Source organism: Podarcis filfolensis (assembly GCF_964270895.1).
Source record: "Podarcis filfolensis genome assembly, chromosome: 16".
In the NCBI taxonomy this organism is placed as follows: Eukaryota; Metazoa; Chordata; class Lepidosauria; order Squamata; family Lacertidae; genus Podarcis; species Podarcis filfolensis.
The window spans coordinates 13327731-13347447 of record NC_139620.1 but is presented as its reverse complement, the minus strand read 5'-3'; the positions used below and the strand labels follow the sequence as shown (position 1 = coordinate 13347447).

At 46.3% G+C, this 19717-nt stretch overlaps 1 protein-coding gene across 4 annotated transcripts; it reads left to right on the top strand.

Moving 5' to 3' along the window:
- Positions 1–8332: 8332 nt before the first annotated feature.
- Positions 8333–19352, top strand: LOC310752096 (V-set and immunoglobulin domain-containing protein 8-like). Of its 4 annotated transcripts, none has more exons than XM_083591839.1 (7): positions 8333–9754; positions 11572–11747; positions 13213–13522; positions 14761–14925; positions 16000–16122; positions 16545–16680; positions 18116–19352. In XM_083591839.1, exons 1-7 carry the CDS (start codon positions 9595–9597, stop codon positions 18537–18539), a joined length of 1494 nt encoding a protein of 497 aa, XP_083447965.1. In that variant the 5' UTR covers positions 8333–9594; the 3' UTR covers positions 18540–19352. The 4 variants fall into 4 exon arrangements, with proteins under 4 accessions (XP_083447965.1, XP_083447963.1, XP_083447964.1 ...); XM_083591837.1 differs by having other exon boundaries at positions 13183–13522; XM_083591838.1 differs by lacking the exon at positions 8333–9754 and having other exon boundaries at positions 11356–11747.
- Positions 19353–19717: the final 365 nt, after the last annotated feature.

The window sequence follows — 19717 nt, the reverse complement described above, 5'->3', positions numbered from 1 at the left end:
GTTGCTCCATCAGACTCCTGGTCCCATCCAAAAATAATTATAAATAAAATCAATTCAACCTCAATCAAGTGGGGGAGGGCATAATAAAACCATGTTGAATTCCTTGTTGGGCATAAATCAAAAGCCTGCCCCCTCTTTTCTGCAGTAACAAACAAAATAACACAACAATGGCTACACACGTCTCTTTCATTTTGCAGGGGAGGACAAAATAAGGCCATTTGAAAACCATATGAAAGCACAAAGCACCTTGTCCTCCCCCTTCCTTTCCTGGCTGTTGTAAGGATTCTCCAGCTTAAAAAAAACACACAAAAAACCACCATTCAGATACCTTCAAAGAACCAAGCTCAGTACTTTTGGCAGCTGATTGATCGCAGCCCATTGGGATGTCGATCCAGGAGTGCCTCTTGATTAATGCCAATATTCCAGATTAAGGAGAAACTGACCACAAATCATGCAAGAGACGGAGGCTCATCCATGGCAGGAACACACTCCCAGGTCGCACCCATTCTGCCTTTCAAGTTGGCAGACACGGGCTTTGAAGGAATGGGTTTCCAAAACCCAAAAACTGACTGTGCAGGCAGTTTTTAAACTGCAGCAAAATCCCTATTTTTCCTTAGCTAAAATGCATAAACTCAAGCCGTTGAGTAAATCCACAACAAGAACAAAGCTCTCTCCCTTATCAGTCTGTGGCGGCAATGAGTGACCTTGCCAAGTTCCAGTACAGCAGGGATGATGTGTGTGTGCTTTATCTTATGTGCTGACCACAAAGACGCGCAGACCCAATCTGGGAACAGCGCCAGAGCGTGTTCCCGCAGATGATGACCTATTCTCCCAGATAAGAGTAGGAAGAGGAAGATCCTTTTATGGTCAGGAGTGCAGGAAGGAAGATCCTTTTATGGTTGAGAGTACCAGTGCAGGAACATATGTGATGTCAACCTGCGTACGTAGGCCGACATGGTTGGGCTCCTAGGGGAGGAGTGAGAGGGTGCCTGGAGGATATATAAACTGCATGAAACCTGTCATTTCTTTGGACTTGCTGTGGACTTGATCACACAAGTGCCTTCTGCTATCCGGAGAGCAGAATAAACTCTTTCTTTGAATCAACCTCAGGTGTCGTTTGACTTCCTTCCTCCTGTCCCGGAGCAACGCTGACCCAATCGGTGAATTCCAATAAGGCTACAGCTTGAGCGGCACAGCAGGATGCATTGAACTCCCCAGACCCCACTGGGGAACTGCCTCATAAATCCTGGCTTTCCCCTGCCTGAACCTCCTTGCTGCCCACGGAGGGCAGCAAAGGGCGACCGCCATTGACTCATGACCCAAGCCAGAAGCCCCAAGACCCGCATTTAAAGCTCCTGCAATGACTTGCGTTCTCTGAAAGTCTCCAGTCAAAGTGGCAGAGCGAGATGGACCAAGTGAAATTTCCCCAAGAAGGGTAGCAAAGACGGCGAAGGGCCTTAGTCAGACCCAGGTCCAACAAGGGAAAAGGTTGCAGGACGAGACTGAGAGGTGATGCGATACCTAGAATGAAATATTTGAAAAGCCACCACACAGATGATGCGGCAAATTTGTTTTTTGTTGCACCAGAGGGTTTGAATTACAAGCAGTGTCAGGTTTACGTATAAGCCAAACAAGCTATAGCTTAGGGTCCCACTATCTTGCCCCCTCCCATATACTTCTTCTTAATTGTATTTCAGTTCAACAATTACTTTGATAAAATACGTATTTTTTAATGTGCAAATGGCTTCAGATACCTATTAGGTCCATAAATTACCATATAGCATATATTCAACAACAAAAACAGTGACGATTTGTTGTTGACAAAGGACAGCTGGACATATAAAGGGCCCATTACCTTCAGTAGCTTAGGACCCCATCAAACCAAAATCTGGCCCTGATTACTAGTATGGGGATTTCAGGTAACCCTGAGGGGATGAGCTGTCTTGACAATGGAGCAAAGCCTTTAACCCCCCCCTACACACACATTGGGCTTTGAAAATAGTTTGTTTTATGGTGTTTTGGTTCTATTTTGTCATGTGCTGTTAGACTGTAATAATCTGTACAGTGGTACCTCTAGATACGCACACCTCTGGTTGTATATCTTTCAGGATGCGAACATGGCAAACCTGGAAGTATTTTTCCAGGTTTTGCCACATGCGCAGAAGTGCTCTACATGCCGTGCGCATGTGCAGAACTGGCACCTCTGGTTGCGAATTCCCCAGGATGTGGCTGGACCTCCAGGACGGATCTCATTCACAACCGGAGGTACCACTGTATTTGGATTTAAGAGGAGGAAGAATATTAAAGAGGGCTGGGGGAGTTGGAAATGTGGAAAAAAAGGGCCATTGAAAAGCGACAGTAGGAAAAGAGGGTGAAAGGTTTTAGGGCTTCCTTCCCCAGCCTTGCATTCAACAACCCAAAAGGCCCAACATTTGGAGAGCACCACATTGAGGAGGGCTGGTTTAGGAGATTCCTTGTTCCAGTCATATTCATTCAGTACTACTTAAATTTCAGAACTGCCCACTGAGGTCTGGGAAGCTTGCAAAAAACCAATACAGTGGTACCTTGGGTTACATACGCTTCAGGTTACAGACTCCGCTAACCCAGAAATAGTGCTTCAGGTTAAGAACTTTGCTTCAGGATGAGAACAGAACTCATGCTCCGGCAGCATGGTGGCAGCAGGAGGACCCATTAGCTAAAGTGGTGCTTCAGGTTAAGAACAGTTTCAGGTTAAGTATGGACCTCGGGGACGAATTAAGTACTTAACCCGAGGTACCACTGTAAAACACACATACAATTCAATAAAGCATAGGATCAGAGTGCTGGCTTTAGAAAAAAAATTCAGAACCCCAGCGGAAAACAGAATTGTATAATAGCACTGTAATGGTTATAGGGGTTGCTCGTGCGTAAGTTGCCGCCACTCCTGGCTAGGTTGCCTGGTTAAACCTTTTCTGTCTGGACAGCCCTTCACTTCGTGGCTGTTTCAGTCGCTAGCAGAATCCGTCAGTGGGCGTTTCTTGAACCTCTTCCAGCACAAAAGTTCTTTGACGCCAAGTCTCCGCCTACTCTCCCTGCGCGGAAGTCTTCTGCGCAGGGTGGGTGTGGGTAGCGGAGGACCCGTGCTCTCCCCGCTGGTCTCCGGCGAGGAGTTCTGGAGCCCCCTCGCCGATTCCCCCATCTGCCCCCCTTTATCCCTGGTGTTACGCTGATTTCCTTCCCCAGCCGATGAGCTGTCTCTCTCCCTGCTGGGCCCTTCTCCAGCATCGCGTGGGAGCCTTGCCTCCGCCTCTGGCTCCGATGGCAGTTCCCTGACAAGCACCTTAGAAGCTAGTGAAGGAGAACAAGGGCTCTGATCCAAAGTGCACTAAAAAAATTAACTAGAAGGAAAAGACCTAGCAGGAAATATTGCAAGGTGGCCTCCCTGGGATGGACATTTCTCAATCAAGGCACCACCATCGAATAAGACCTCCCCCTAGTGGCTGCTTGCTTAAACTTCAGTTTGCTAAAAAATTGTTTTCCTTGTTCCTCAATCACTTGTTTAACCCTGGGTAACCGCTCACTGAAATTCATGCTTCTAAGGAATATGAGTATATTTTGCCATGATCTAAATGAAAAGTGAAAGATTTTACCTGATTATCTACAGTTTTAATGTACTCTTCTTCTCTCAGGTTACTTTCCGATTTTGTTTACTGTTTATAACCTTACATTTGGTCAGTATCCACCCACTCAAGAAAAGGAAAAGATACAATAGCCCTACTCTACTTGATACGCTGCCCTTAGTAAGCTTTTGGAGAAAGCTAGTACCTGGATGTCTTCATGTTCTGTCTTGAAAACATGCCTAATTATTCCTTTGCCATCATCTGCTCCAGTTCCTGTATTGGTTTCTACAGCCACAGCAATATTCCTTAGCGGAAAGAAATTGTTTTCATTTAAGCTGATCTTAAATGAACCGAGATGAAGGGAAGTCAATTAATGTTGTGTGTTATTTAGTTAATGTAAGTTAGTTAGTTGGTGTTTTATGTTAGGTGATGTTTTTTCTTTTTTATTATTATTATTTCTTTTATTTATGTACTCCTTTTTTGTATGTATGTGTTATGTATGTTTATTTCTTCACTTGTTTTAATGTTGGATGTAGCAAAATGAATTAAAACCAATAAAAAAAAAATAAGCTGATCTTCATTGTTGCCCAAAAAAATGACACTGGGTAACATTTTTAATAACAGAGCTTGTTAACAACAGCAATAAGTAGCAGGCTTTTCAAGGCCTGCTTTGTGACTCAGTCATGTCTAAAGAAAAGTCAGAAAGCAGCTACTATTTGAATGCCAATCCTTCCACACTCATGCAATATCCTGATTTAAACCTTTCCACCGCAGGACACTTCCAGACTCTCAAATTCTGTCTTTCACCCTATGATGTAGAAGATGCTGCCTCGTGCAGAGTTGTACATCATAGTAGTCACACCTCTGGAAATGTATACTTTACAGTCATCCTTCCTGTGAATATGGCTTAACTGCCGATGTCACCCCAGCCATAAATCCAGGAGAGACGGCAAGGGCAGCAGTGGGGAACTTCCTTCAGCTCAAGGGCAACATTTCCTTCTGGACAGCTTTTGGGACTGGGAGGCTGGGGGTCACATGTCAGTGCAGAGGCAAAAGTGGACTAAACAATGTAAAAATTTGCCTTTGTACACGAGGCTTGTTTTTACACACTCACGCCCAACACAAACTCCTTGGAAACAGGCAAGGGGCATTATCAGAGTTCAAGACCACATTGCAAGCAGCGGGAAACCCTCAAGGAAGGTGCAAAGCAGGACAAGTGAGAGAGGTGTCTCCTGGGGAAGAGGCCAGAAGGCCAGATAGGGAGGCCAGGACAGCAACATGGCTTCAGGGGATCATATAATAAATTTCAGAATGGTCTTCAGCTAGAGAGAGCTGGGTAGTGAACTGAAGGGGATGAGATTGAGGAGGAGGAATGGTGGAGATCAGGGGTGGAGGAAGGGGTATGTGATGGATGCAGGCCGCTCCGGGTGTCACCCCCCTCCCTTCTCCTGAAGCTTCCCGAGAAGAGGAAGGCAATATTGAATTACAGCAGTGGTTTGAGGAAGGTCACAACTCAGAGACAGGTGAACAGAAGAGTTGGGAGCGTAGCTGTCAGCCTTTCCTTTTTTTGAGGGAAATTCCCTTATTCCAGCGCCGTTTCCTGCTGCTTCCCGCTGCTATTCCGGATTGTTAGATATCCCGTAGACTGTCCCCGGGACAGGTGAGGCTGCTGATCCCTTATTTCCAAATCTGAAAGTTGACAGCTATGGTTGGGAGGTGTTGGGAGAAGAGAAGGGGGAGACAGACAGAGCAGCCAGCTGACACATCACTGGAGAGCATTTCTGACCCCCCCTCTTCTCCCAGAACCCAGCATGCATTGAAAGTGGGAGAGCAAAGGACTCAGAGACAATTAGCTCCTGGCAGCCACCGTAAGGGGAAGTGCTGTGGCTAGGAAGGGAGGGAGGTGGAGCTCAGTTGGAGCAATGCCATTACAGTGGTACCTCAGTTTACGAACTTAATCTGTTCCGGAAGTCCCTTATTAAACCGAAACCGTTCCTAAACCAAGGTGTGCTTTCCCTAATGAGGCCTCCCGCTGCCGGTAACCTTCCACCGTTCGGGTTCCGTTCTTAGACTGAGGTAAAGTTCGCAAACTGGGACACAACTTCTGATTTTGCGGAGATCGTAAAATGACTCGTTTGTAAACAGGACTGCTCTTAAACCGAGGTACCACTGTATTGCGAGTGTGCAACACTCAATACAGACTGCAGACTGCATTCATTTGTCTCTTGCTGTGGTGATGGAATAAACTCATTAGTAAGAATCTTCATTGTTTTCTCTGCTTCTTGCTGACACCGGGGAAGGGATAGCATTCCTCGAAGCCTAACACGTAGATGGGCAAAATATGTTTTCATTGTCATTTTATTTACACACTGTATTTTTCACAGGTAAATATGCTCAAAAAGAAGTTCACAAAAAATCAAGTCCTAAATACAATAATACAATACCAATACATAATTAGCCATGTATTATTGTTGCAGAATAATACAAAAAAAAAATAGCCGACAATTAGCAATCCATTTGATGTATATAAACATTTCACTAAACACACAGCTTGCTAATAGATCCAAGTCAAAATATCCAATTAAGAGACTGCTGTTCTGGCAAGCAGCACACTTCTGGAGGCTCCCAAGGCAGGAAGGGACATGGCAGATAGAAAAAAGCCCCCCTTGTAGGGTTGCCACCTTTGTTCTGGCAAAATACAGGAGAGGGCAGAGCGGGTAGTTTGGGGACAATTTTGTTTTTCATCTGGTGCTGAAGTGACTCCAAAGCAATCTGTTGCAATCTATATCAGCCTAATAAGATGGCCCTAACTTGGGAGAGAGGGAGAGAGAGAGGACTTGAAATACAGGACAAAACTGTATCAACACAGGACGTAGCATTTTACATTGAAATATGGGACAATAATGTATTAATACAGGACAGGTGGCAACCCTACACCCCTGGGTGTCCAACACAGAGTCTCTCACCCCTTGCATTCAACAAAACCAAAGGGATAAAAAGGAAAAGTGAGTTTGACTCCATATGGTCTCGATTTGTATCATTTATTAACAATAGTACAATAATTCCCTTCCATCTCAGTTGCAGCAGCCACCATGGAGAAAATATCTTAACACTTCAGATTGATATGCACCCCATGGATGTGAGCTGAATTTGTAATGTAAAAGATTTTCCAAGTTTGCTTTGATGCCGTGCGGCTGACTACATGCAAGACTCAACATCTGTATATGTATTTGTCTTGGAAGAGAACACTTTGGTAATTGTATTTTTTAAAATTCAGTAAGTTCGTAAAGAGAAATATATATATATATCAGTGCTGCTACAGAGTTAGCATTCTTTGATCAAAGTTTGCTTTGTTTTTAGCTGTCGTTGCTTACTGACAAATTTAACCATCCTGTTTTGAAAAACTACAGTTCTCAGAGTTCCCCAGGAGCTTTCATTTTCAGTGACAAAACGGTGACAAAGGAACTTCAATGACAAAACGAACCTGTTTTATGTCTGTAGCATTGTACCCAGGAACTATCACCCACATGCAAAGGAAGGAAATGGCTAGATTTGGAGCAGCACGCGGAACATTCCACCCTTTTCCCTCACATCCCAACCCAAATCACACTGAGGGAGTTGCCTTATACGGATGAGTAACAGCCAGGTATACCGCTCACTCTTGTATTCACTTCCTGCTTTTTCTTGACGCTAGAGAGTCACATCCTCTCTGGCAGGCAAAAGGTAAGGACATCAGGAGAGCCCAACTAGTAGAGGCCAGAGGCCCATCTAGTCCATCCTGTTCAAACAGTGGACAGCCACAGTGGCTTCTGAAAGCCCACAAACAGGACCTGGGTGCAAAAGCAGCTCTCCCCACTTGTGACTCCCAGCAAGTATACTTGAAGTAGCATCTCCACCTACATCGCTCATCCCAGACACTGAGGTCCAGCTCCAAGGGCCTTCTGGTGGCTCCCTCACTGCGAGAAGTGAGATTACAGGGAACCAGGCAGAGGGCCTTCTTGGTAGTGGCGCCTGCCCTGTGGAATGCCCTCCCACCAGATGTCAAGGAAATAAACATCTACCTGACTTTTAGAAGACATCTGAAGGCAGCCCTGTTTAGGGAAGCTTTTAATGTTTGATGTTTTACTGTGTTTTTAATATTCTGTTGTGAGCTGCCCAGAGTGGCTGGGGAAACCTAGCTAGATAGGCGGGGTATAAATAAATAAATAAATAAATAAACAAACAAACAAACAAACAAACAAACAAACAAACAAACATTATTATTATTATTATTATTATTATTATTATTATTATTATTATTATTTTCAGAGGCTTATTGCTGCTGATAGGAGAGAAAACATTGTCATTGTGGCTTGCAGCAGTGGGCAGCCTTGCTCTGTTAATTTATCTTCAGACAACCAGATGCCTTTGGGAAGCCTGAAAATAGAAACAGACTACCACAGCACTCTCCACCCTTTACAGCAACTGCTATTCAGAGCCAGTGACCCACCTAGCCAAACATCTTCCTCTCACAGCGGCCAACCAGACACCTCTACACACTCTCTGCTCTGTGTTCCATGTAGACAAGCAAGAAGCATTGAAGGGCACATTCCAGCCAGGCACAAACACTCCAGGAGAGTACAAGAGCAGGCTTGGGGGGAGTTTCCAGGGCCTGATGGCGAGGACTGGAGGGCCACATTCGCCCCCAAGTCTGGGCTTTCCCATCCCCAATGTAAACATCAGAGTCAAACTAGATGACCCATGACTTGCTTGATTAGGAAAGTGACAGGGAAACACATTGAAAAGCATGGGGTGAATGATGAGTGAGAAGTCGTATAAACACCCCAGAAGCAAATCAGGAGGAATAGTTATGGTTGTAGAGCCACTCTGCAGACAAATTAGTGACTCGCCCATAATCAAACCTCTTGGGCCCTGCAATCAGCAAAGAAGACCCCCTTTGGTGCTGCTGCTTCTGGCTGTGGTCCAGTTGGTGTTGACCCAGGAGGAGACCTTCTTGGTGGTGGCTCCCCTTTTGTGAAAAGTGCTCCCTGATGGGCTGTGCCTGTCTCCCTCATTATGGACTTTCAGCAGAAACATAAATGCATTCCTTGTTTACCCAGGCATTTGATGGTGACGGGATGAGCTCCCGTTGCTCTGTCCCAGCTCCTCCCAACCTAGCAGTTCAAAAGCACACCAGTGCAAGTAGATAAATAGGCACCGCTGTGGTGGGAAAGTAAACGGCGTTTCTGTGCAGTCTGGTTTCCGTCACAGGGTTCCGCTGCGCCAGAAGCAGTTTAGTCATGCTAGCCACATGACCCGGAAAGTTGTCTGAGGACAAACGCCGGCTCCCTCGGCCTGAAAGCGAGATGAGCGCTGCAACCCCATAGTCACCTTTGACTGGACTTAACTGTCCAGAGGTCCTTTACTTTTTACTGGCCCTGACAACTTTGAAATTAGTAACTGTGAAGGCGTGTGATTGCTTTTATATGTTTCTCGATGTTCCAAATGTTTTGAAAATGCTGTTTTAAATACTTTTTTATTTCATTTAAAACACTGTTGTTTTAACATTCTGATGTTTTTCTCCTTGGGCTCTTCTGGGAGGAAGGGCAGCAGGGTGCAAATGAAACAAAATATAATAAATTGGAACAAATGTGCCATGAAGTCCAGCCATTGTATAGCCATTATGTAAACTTTGTGCGAGGAAATCTGGATGCCTGCTCAAAAAATGGGTCTTCTGGAGGTCTCCCCCCAAAATCCCTTATCTGGATGTCACCATCCATTGCTGTCCTTCAAAATGCTGAGCCAAATGGCCCCCGAGACATGATTTCACTGGTATGAATAAGGCTCTGCTGGCACTTCAGGCGAAAGGATGCACAGTTGTCATTTAACGACTGAGTAAGAGCATCTCTGGAAGGGAAACCGGGTGGGGAGAGGCAGCACTCATCTTTTGGGAGTTGCACATTGTGCCTTCAATTCACCCCAAAGGCATTTACACCTGGAGGGGAGGGGCCAGGCCATGGAGATCAAAAACCCTCGGCTCCCCAGGATTTCTACTCAAAGCTCACCTTGCCTGAGACCTACCCAGCTCTCGAGAAATATTTGCTGCTCCGGAATACATTGCAGAATCATGGCTGGGACATGGGGCCTGCGGATTTTCCTTTTGTGTCTAACGCCAGGTAAGAGCCTTTGGGTAGCGCCAGAGGATAATGATGGAAGCTTCTTCTTCTTCTTCTTTTTAAAGAGTGCTACATGTGGTTTGATAGTATGGATGGTTTGATAGCATGCTTCCAGGCAACCCGTTTATTTGCAAGATCAGATGACATTTGAGCATTCCTTCTGATTTGTTTGCAGAGAGGTTAGACTTGCCTCCAAGCGATTGTCATTCAGCACTTTCCAGTGCATCTCTCCCTTGCTTTCCATATTGTAAAAAGTCTGCTTTTTTGCGGGGGAAGCTGGCTTTTCATTGCCCGAGGGCACCAAAGCAACTTTCATTGAACAGCCTGGATTTGCTGCTATGGGATTGAATCTCTCCTGCAAGAAAGTGACAGTCCGCATAGTTTTATTTTCTGAGGCTGGCTGGAGTAATCGTGTAAACTGTCCGGTTCTGCCACAAAACATAGCTTTAAAAAACACACACCAAGTATCTAGTTCTTATTGTTGCAAATGTGTGTGTGTGAGTGACAGGCGTGCATAGTGAAATATAAGAAGCAATGAGTGCAATGGGATTAGTACTGAGCTAAAAAGAAAATAGGGAGAGGATCGTTTTGTGAAAACCTGTTCCTTCCATACAGCCTCCTCCCACCCCCCATTCCCAGTTTCAGTTATCTTCCGGGGGGACATGGACAGAAGTGGAAATGCAGTAAAACTGAAGTGAGACTGCGGGAGGCGGGTGGAGTGTCAGGAGTTTTGAAGCTTGTTCATGGGAATGGGAACCCCAGAATTTAGGATTGTAGCATGTCAGGGAGAAAGTTAGACCGGGATCCTTCTCCCTTATATCTACAGGTTTTCGTTGTGCAAAGAATTCTTTTAAAACAAGCAAACGAAAAATAAAGAGCATGGGACTCTTGAACTCAAGCCCCATGTTGCGTAAAAGATTCCTGCATTGCAGGCAGTTGGACTAGATGACTTGTGGTCCCTTTCCAACTCTACAATTCTATGTTTCTAATATAAAATGCAGAGCTTCAGCTGTCACCTTCCTTCAAAATCTCACTTGTATGTGCTTTGAATTTGTCTGGATTATATACAATCCTTAGATCCTCTATCTGTGGTTGGTGGTTTTTACGGTATGATGTTGTTGTTAGCACCATCAGTCACCCTGAACTTTACAATTAGCAGGTGATGCCTTGTTGGTGGTGCCCAGTTCCATTCACCCATGACAGGGCCTTTTCAGTGGCAGCTCCCTATTTATGGAATGTCCTACCCAGTCAAGCGTGTCTGTCTCTCTCACTTTTTGCTAGACTTTAAGAGCATTCCCGTTCACTTAGGCATTTGATGGCTGAAAGACACTGTTCCTGGCAACCCTGAGATCACTGGCATAAAGAATTATTTTAATTGTTTTTAGAATTCTTTTTTTTAAAAAAAGGTTTATTATTTATGTATTTGCCACTTTGGGCTCCTTCAGGAGAAAGGGCCAAATAAAAACATTTTTAGTAGCAGTAATTATGACTATTAGTAATCATTCGTGCATTGCAGGGGGTTGGACTAGATGACCCCCAGGGATCCCTTCCAATTCTACAATTCCATGATTCTAAGTGTGTGCATATTTATGACTTTTCCATGGAATGTGTGGACCACCAATGGGTCACCTGTATGTCAGAACTTCTCCATTGGGCTACAGGGATTAAAGAGCTGAGCCAAAGGCTTTGCCTGAATCGTTCTCCACACTTGGGTGCCATAAATAAAGGCTTCCTTTGTGGGGTGAGCTTAACTACCAGTTGCAGCCAGTTCCGGACACTCAGGCTGCTGTATATACCTCTTTTCTTTTGCCCACCAGCTCTTTTACCTGCCGTGAAGATCAATGCCAAGGGCCGGGAGGTGGTCTACCTGGCAGAAGGCGAGTCGGCCAAGCTCGGCTGCCCCTACGAGTTGGAACCGCAAGATCATGGCTCAAACGACCTGGACATCGAATGGACACAGATGAACTCTGACCCCACAAACCTGGACAACGTGGTGAGTACGTGGGTCAAGCTCAGCTGTTGGTTTCAAAACATCTGGCCTCTTGTGTGCTCCGGAAGTGAACTGAACCAGGATGAACCCAACTACAGCCTGTTCAGGACAGGAACCTGTCACAACCGTAGTGGACCCCGACCTCTTTGTTCCCTATCAAACAGGAAACTCAAGAGACCACTAGAACAGGGGCTGGGGAACATTTTTCAGCCTGAGGGGCCGCTTTGCATCCTGGGTAATCTTCTGATGGCCATGGGGCAACAAATGCACATTTTTCTTTTGCACAATAGACTAGTTTGATCGGAGATCAAGGACACATTCAAGCTAGTAAAAAACACTTGAAGAGGGTGGGGCAGAGTACCAGGGAAGGGGGGGGTCCTGGGGAGAATTATGAGGGCCAAACGGAGGCCTTGAAGGGTCATTATTAGGCTCCCAGACTTGAGCTTTCTGAGCTAGTGTATTTAAAATAGTAGGGGTTCCATCAGGATAGGACTTTGGGACAGATGTCCTGGGCTCCACTCAGCACAGCAGAATGAGCAGCAGGGCTGGCAGCTTGCCATATTTTGAAGAAAGAGAAGCGAAACCAAAAGCTATCTAAATAAGTTACCTCATGACATCATTTGAATAGATAGCAATGTTTATTACTCCATTAGAGGGGCAGTCCCCATAAGACCCCAGTGCCTATAATCTAAAATTACCTAACCACAGCACCAGGGAAGGGAGATAAATTTGATTCAGTTCATGTTTAAAGGTTACACTTTCTGGAGCCATACGTGAACCGAAGCACAGCCTTCCTTTGAAATTCACACTTATCTGAATTTTGCAGTGCTGTTCTCCAGCCCAAACACACGTGTACAAATATGCATGTATACTCAGGTGAAGCGTGCCTGAAAATGTATACAATAATGGGAATAACATGCCAAAAAATGCATTATATGAATAGAAATTGCAAAAAAAACCCACCCTGTGTAAATATTGAGAAAACTTCATGAAAGAGCTAACGAATTTCCATGAATACTTTTTTAAAAAAAATGCAAATCAATACAGAAACGTGGAGAACTGAATTTAAGATTGGAATTACTGATCATTTTATTGTTTTTTTTCTCTTTGTAAACTGTTTTTGCAATCAAGAGTTGTATAAATTTTATGAAGTAAACAATAGATCAGAATGAGAAATGGAGAGAAAATGAAATTGATAGGTTTGCCCATCTGTAACCGCACTGAATTTACCTTTATACAATTGGCAAAACTGTTACAGCCTGACACGAGAGGCGCCATCGCTTTCCGACCTCCTCAGGCAAAATAATCTGTGGAATGCCAGGGGGGAAGCAAATATAGTTTTGTGAAGGAGGAGGAGGGTGTTGTTTTGCTTGCGAATGATCTGGTGCAAGATCTGTGACCACATAAGCAATTTGGAAATCTTCCTCTATTGATTCAGCGGTGTTGTTCTCTGGTTCCTGCCCACCAGATCCTGAGCTACAACAATCACCAGGTAATCCACCCCGGCTACCATTTCCTGCAGTCGAGAGGTGGTTCCGCAGCCCACGACTCACGACATTTTGGCAACTCTGGCCTGCAGCAGAACATGGTGATGGGGGGCTCTGGCCACGACTGCTGCTCTGGCCTGCAGCAGCGGGTGACCTTTGCAATACAAGACCCCAGCCAGTTTGATGCCTCCATCAACCTGCAGGATGTTCAGATTTCCGACTCAGCAACTTACGAATGCAAGGTGAAGAAAACCACAGTGGCCACCCGCAAGGTGACCGTCATGGTGCTAGGTGAGTCCTACTGATGCAGAAAAAGGGACTGTGGCCCCATGGCAAAGCAGGAGGTCCGGGACTGCTCTGGGCTTGAGGGACTTGCCTTGCTTTGTAGAGTCATATGGCTGGGGCTGCAGGATGCTGTATGTTTTGTGGAAATGTTGTGGATAGTAGGGGAGGATATATTGATTAAATATTATCCTTCCTCACTCACGCTAGTGAGTCAGTAGCAGAGCACATTCCCCAGTATATAGCAGGAAGCTAGTTAGTAGATTCGTCTGAATCTCTTTACTTAAGCAATCCAATCTGGCTTGCCCAGATTGGTTTTGATCATGGTAAAGGTAAAAGTAAAGGGACCCCTGACCATTAAGTCCAGTTGTGGCCGACTCTGGGGTTGCGGCACTCATCTCGCTTTATTGGCCAAGGGAGCCGGCGTACAGCTTCCGGGTCATGTGGCCAGCATGACTAAGCCACTTCTGGCGAACCAGAGAAGCGCACGGAAACGCCATTTACCTTCCCGCTGTAGCGGTACCTATTTATCTACTTGCACTTTGAGGTGCTTTTGAACTGCTAGGTTGGCAGGAGCAGGGACCGAGCAACGGGAGCTCACCCCGTCGCAGGGATTCGAACCGTCGACCTTCTGATCGGCAAGTCCTAGGCTCTGTGGTTTAACCCACAGTGCCACCCACGTCCCTCTTGATCGTGGTAACTCCTCTTAAAAAGAATAAAGACACAACAGTCTTCTTTAAAAGTAATGATAAGACGTTTACTTACATTCAGTTCACAGCAGGTTCCCTGAAGGCAGGCTTTAGCTTGGAGTTACAGAAGAGAGTTTGAGTTCATCCCATGTGGGGACTGAGCTCATGTGCTGCTGGCTGAGAGCCAGCAGACAGCAAAATACACCAAGAGATCAAGACACCAAAGAGTCAAAAGAGAAAGATGGCTGTGTGACTGGCCCTTTTACAGGGTCTCACAGGGTCATGCCCATCTACCTGGTCACATGCAGGGGGAGGATGCTTCAGGCCAGGTGTGACAGGAAGTCCTCCTGGCTGGATTAACATCCCCCTGTGTGTCCACTCTGGGCAAACAGGAAGTGTTGTACTTGACTGCTTGTGTTACATCCCACATGTTGGTGGGCCTTGGCTCCTATGGCAGTGCCAGAGTCTCCGGGAGCCATCCCACACTCTTCATTCCTTCCCCCCACCTCCTTTTCTTCAGACTTACTAACTGAGAACGTTTTCTCTCCCTTCCATCAGCGAGACCATCCAACCCACAATGCTCAGTTGTAGGCAAGGTAGCCTTGGGCCAGAAAGTCACCCTGAGCTGCTCCTCAAACTCTGGCACTTCCCCACTCATGTACCAGTGGGCCAAAGTCACAGATCGCCCTTTTGCGAACTGGCTCTCCGCTACCACCATTAAAGGTAAGAACCAGGAACTAATGGAGAGAGATGCTGGGATGCCCAGCATTTTGCTTGCTGTTCTGGGGCGGCAGATCAGCACTGTGAATGAGGAACCTCAAGCTCCGGGTACTGACTGCGGCCCTCCAGGCCTGTCTACCTGGCCCTTGGGCTTCTTGTCTTTCGCTTGTGTGGATGGAAGAAAGAGACGGGTGCATGAGTGTGTGTAGAAACTAGCCTAGGTGAATTTGCATTCATTGCTCCACCCACTTTTGCTTCTGGCTCCTCCCACTCACCCACCTCTGGAAGGAATGCAGCCTTCCAGGTGAAAATGGTCACCCACCTCTGGAGTAGAGGAAAGATGCTTGTACAGGAAATGAAGCAGAGGAGAAATTGCAAGGCGAAAAATGAATTTACAAAATCCTTGGGTTAAGGGAAGCAATGAAAGCAAATTAGGGATAAAGACTGCATACTAGAACTGCTGAACTTGTCACGCATTGGGGCCTGAACAAATGCACCAGCTACATATTTCATTACAGGGGTGAGTTGGTCACAGGCTTAACTTTTTGGCCAATCCTGTTTTCATATGTCTCCTACACCTTTCTCCCCTCCCCCAATTTAGCTAGATAGATACATGTGTACACACACTTCAGATTACATTTCATGCATCTGGTACAGTGGACTCCACTCCACAAACACATGTGCCGTAATCAACAAAAGATAGAGTCATACAGCCGTAGGTTGGAAGTTGAACGGAATCTGTTCCAGAAGTCCATTCAACTTCCAAAACGTTTGAAAACCAAATTGCAGCTTCTGATTGGCTGCAGGAAGCTCCTTCAGCCAGTCGGAAGCTGCGGAAGCCCTGTTGGACATTTGGCTTTCAAAAATAGTTCACAAACCGGAACAGTCACTTCTGGGTTTGCAGCGTTTGGGAGCCAAAACGTTTAGGAACTAAGCTGTTCGAAAACCGAGGTACGACTGTATTTGGTCTTGCACAAAGCTTGCCTGGCTCATCTCGAGGTCATTGTGGAGGAGCGTAACCCAGATCAATGTGAGCTTATAGTAACTGTTTTTTTCCTGGATTTTCTCTCTCTCAAGGCCCAAATCCTGGTGACCTGATCATTCAGAACCTATCCAATGACCACGCTGGTGTTTACCAGTGCAGTGTGGCCAACAAAGTCGGATCGGCCAGGTGTGTTGTGGAGATCTCCTTCTCAAAGGGTAAGAGAGTAGCATTTTTCATTTCATTTTCATTTTGTCCGAATAACAAATCTCATGCTTGCCTGTAGAGTCCAAAAAGCAAGTTTTATGCACAGAAAGCCCACAAGTTATATGCACGGAAAACCCGCGAGCAGGACCAGTAATTCTCCTCCCCTGCAGTTTCCAGTTTCAGGGTCTTGCAGAGAACTCCAGGGGAATTAAATCTTAGCATAAGGAACTATCCTCCATCCTGGCTTCTGGACTCATTCTCCATATCCCCCTGCCTTTATTTTAAATTTTTGAAATCGCAGACAAATTTGGGAAATGTAATCAGGGTAGATGACACCTAGTAGCTGCCAGTCAATCAAAAGCCATCAAGCTTAGCACCTCCTAGCCATTCCATCTCAGCTCAGTGTTCTCCATGGTCTTCTCCTCCCTTGCAGAGTCCAACCGAGTGAGCATCGTCGTGGGAGTAGTCCTTGGCTCTCTGCTCTTCCTAACCCTCCTGGTGTGTCTCATTGTGGGGCTGATTTGCTGCTGCAGGAAGAGGCGTTACAAGGAAGAGGCCAGCCAGATAAGGTGACTAGAAGCAAGAGGAATATATGAAAGGAAGGCGTTTGTGGGGTTGGAAGGTCTGCGTCGTAAGCCTCCCATCATTAAGCCACTGAATTAAGCTGCTGCAGAACATTGAAAGGGGGTCCTCATTCCATGGAGGAAACCTTAGGTCCAGGGGCCAAATGTGGCCCTCCAGGCCTCTCTTTCTGGCCCTCAAGACTCTCCAAAGGCCAAGCTCCCTTGCCCAGCCACATCCTCTTTCAACAGCCCTGCTAGGCATCCTCCTTGAGTGCTTTTGCCTGGTTGGAAGGTGTCCTTAAATTCTGATATTTCTTCTGGTTTGCCTAGATGAAGGAGAGAGCAGGGTGTGCATGTAGACACTAGCCACAAATCTCAACCTTTGGCTCTGGGACTTGAGTTTGGGGGTTCAATCTCAGATCTTTGGGGCTCTGGTGACTTCATCTAAGCATGCAGGACAGTTGCTCCAGACTCGTGATTCCCGATTAGCTAAGTGCTGCTGACTCCCAGTTTTTCAAAAGCCAAGCCAACTTTGGAAATTTTTGATATCTCCATGGTAGTTTTTGTTATGTGAATGGTGCCACGGACCCCCCCGGGTGGGTTATGCAGACCCCCTGGGCTCCACGGACCACCGATTGGGAACCGCAATGGGAACAGAAGCCTAATATTGTGCTCACTCGCGCACAGTTGACTTCCACATGCAGCCCCCCCAGTTAAAAATAGGTAACTGTGCACTGTGCACAGGACTAGTCGATTGCCTGGGCTGTACTGTTGTTAACACGATGGACCAGAGAAACACATGAGGGTGGGGAAAGTGCTTTAAACAGTATTTCACTCATCATTTTTTAGATTCCGCCCCCCGCTCTGCGAAATGGGGAGGGTTGGAAGGCAGATTTTCCAACCGAAAAGGGCACTCAGAAGCTGCAGGTGGCCCTTCCCATTAGAACAGGCATCCAAAATTAGCCGGGGAAATGGACCATTAGAAAGTGCTATAACTGTACTTTCCTGTAGTCCATCCATGCTAACTCTAATGCTCTAATGCTCGCATCACAGTTTATTGTACAGTCGTACCTTGGAAGTCAAACAGCATCCATTCCGGAAGTCCATTCAACTTCCAAAACGTTCGGAAATCCAAAGCACGGCTTCTGATTGGCTGCAGGATCAATCAGAAGCTGCAGAAGCCATGTCCGACGTTCGGCTTCCAAAAATAGTTCACAAACCAGAACAGTCACTTCCAGGTTTGCGGCGTTCAGAAGCCAAAACGTTCGAGAACTAAGCTGTTTGAAAACAAAGGCATGATTGTATTATGTTTCATCTTATTTAAAAAATCATTTGTTTTCTTTGTAAGCTGGCCTGAGCTGCAATTATTATGGTTGTTGTTAGAAATGATAAATATATAAAGAAATTAAATAGTGAAACAGAGAACTCTTTCCCCTCGCAGGGTTGACACAGTGCCCCCACGGGCCAGAGGCGGAAGCCGAAACAGCAGCATACGATCCGTCCTGGACTTTGTGCCCCACAATATCAGCTTCATGCAGCGCCGCAAGTACGGCCCTCCCAAGGAGCAGGAAGGCACCGAGATGATCTCCCCGGCCCAAGAGGCACAGCCCATGGATTGCAGCGGCGTGAAAAGCGAGCCCCACCGTGGCGGCTGCTCAACCACCGTCACGACAAAGGCCAGGGTTCACTACGCTCCTTCTGTGCCTTCCTCGCCCCAGGCGACGTCTACGCCATCAGCTGCTGGCCCAGATAATGGAGGAAGCTGCTCCATCATGTCCGAGAAGGGCAGGAGAGGCCACCCTGAGCAATATGGAGGCGTTGCTGTGATGGTGCCAGCCAAGAGCAGAGAGGGCCTCTTAGTATAGACTGCCGCACCCGATGGTCCAACAGAACATTCCTGAACTGTGTGTTGGACGCATTTGTGCGCCGTGAATGGATTTCAAGCGCAGCTGCCAGAGGCAAATGACATAATGATTTTATTTATTTCACAAAATCCCTGTACCACTAGATTGTAATAAAACCTTGAAGTGGTCAGGTCTTTTCATGCTGGAATGGGGAGCTTTAGGCCTGGGGGCCTTGAGGCCTCTCTGGCCCTCCGAATCCTCCCCCTTCTGTCTCTGCTTAGCACTTTGAGTGTCTTTGCCTAGCTGGAATGTCTCCTTTAACTCTTTTCAAGATGGAGGATGGGTTGTTTGTGGTTGTGTGTAGAAACTAGCCTACTGTACCAAGGTGAAATTTACACTAGTTGCTCGGTCCACGTTTGCTCTGGCCTCAGCCCCCACTGGCGTACGGCCCTAGAAAGGTTGTCTACAAAAGGAAAGCAGATCTCGGGCTCAAAAGGGTTCCTCCCTCCTGCCCTTTTGGGAAGGAAGTTATAACTTCTGCTCTACTTCTGCCAGCCCTGTTCCCCCATTCCCCATTGCTGTCCTCAAAGACCTGGGCCAGACAAGCCCTCCAAGTGGTTCAATGCTCACAGAAGTTCATCAAGTTAAAACCCTCTCTGAATTTTTGAAACATCACGAAAGATCTTTTCGTTCTACCATACATTTGCGACAGGCTGGTTGCAACCTTCGACATTGTTTCTGCTCCAGATTATTTGGACTGATTGTACATTATATGCTTTTATGTATTTAAATGTGACTGAATGTAATTATTTGCTGCAGCCCACGTTTGGAAGAAACGAGGGCTTCCCTTAATTTAACAAATAAATGATTAAAATAAATGACCAAGGAGCTTCTTTTTGAATCGACAGGTGAGAATGGTGAAAAGCAGCGAGCAGCAAACCAATGTACTAATGCATTGACAGAATTGCTTAATGTTTCCATGTGTCAGGACTGGCTGGATGAACTGGGGTAGTGGAAGGCAACAGCCAGGGAAACCCCAGAGGAGGAATGCTCAGAGCCAGGGATTCATAGTAGGACACAAAGGAGAGGCCGGAGGAAGGATATAGGGAGGAGGTGTGCTAAAGCGGCAACAGGGTTTAGTGAGCAGGAAGAGCCTGTGACAGGGAGCAGTTCAGACTCTGAGGCTGAAGCCGGGTCAA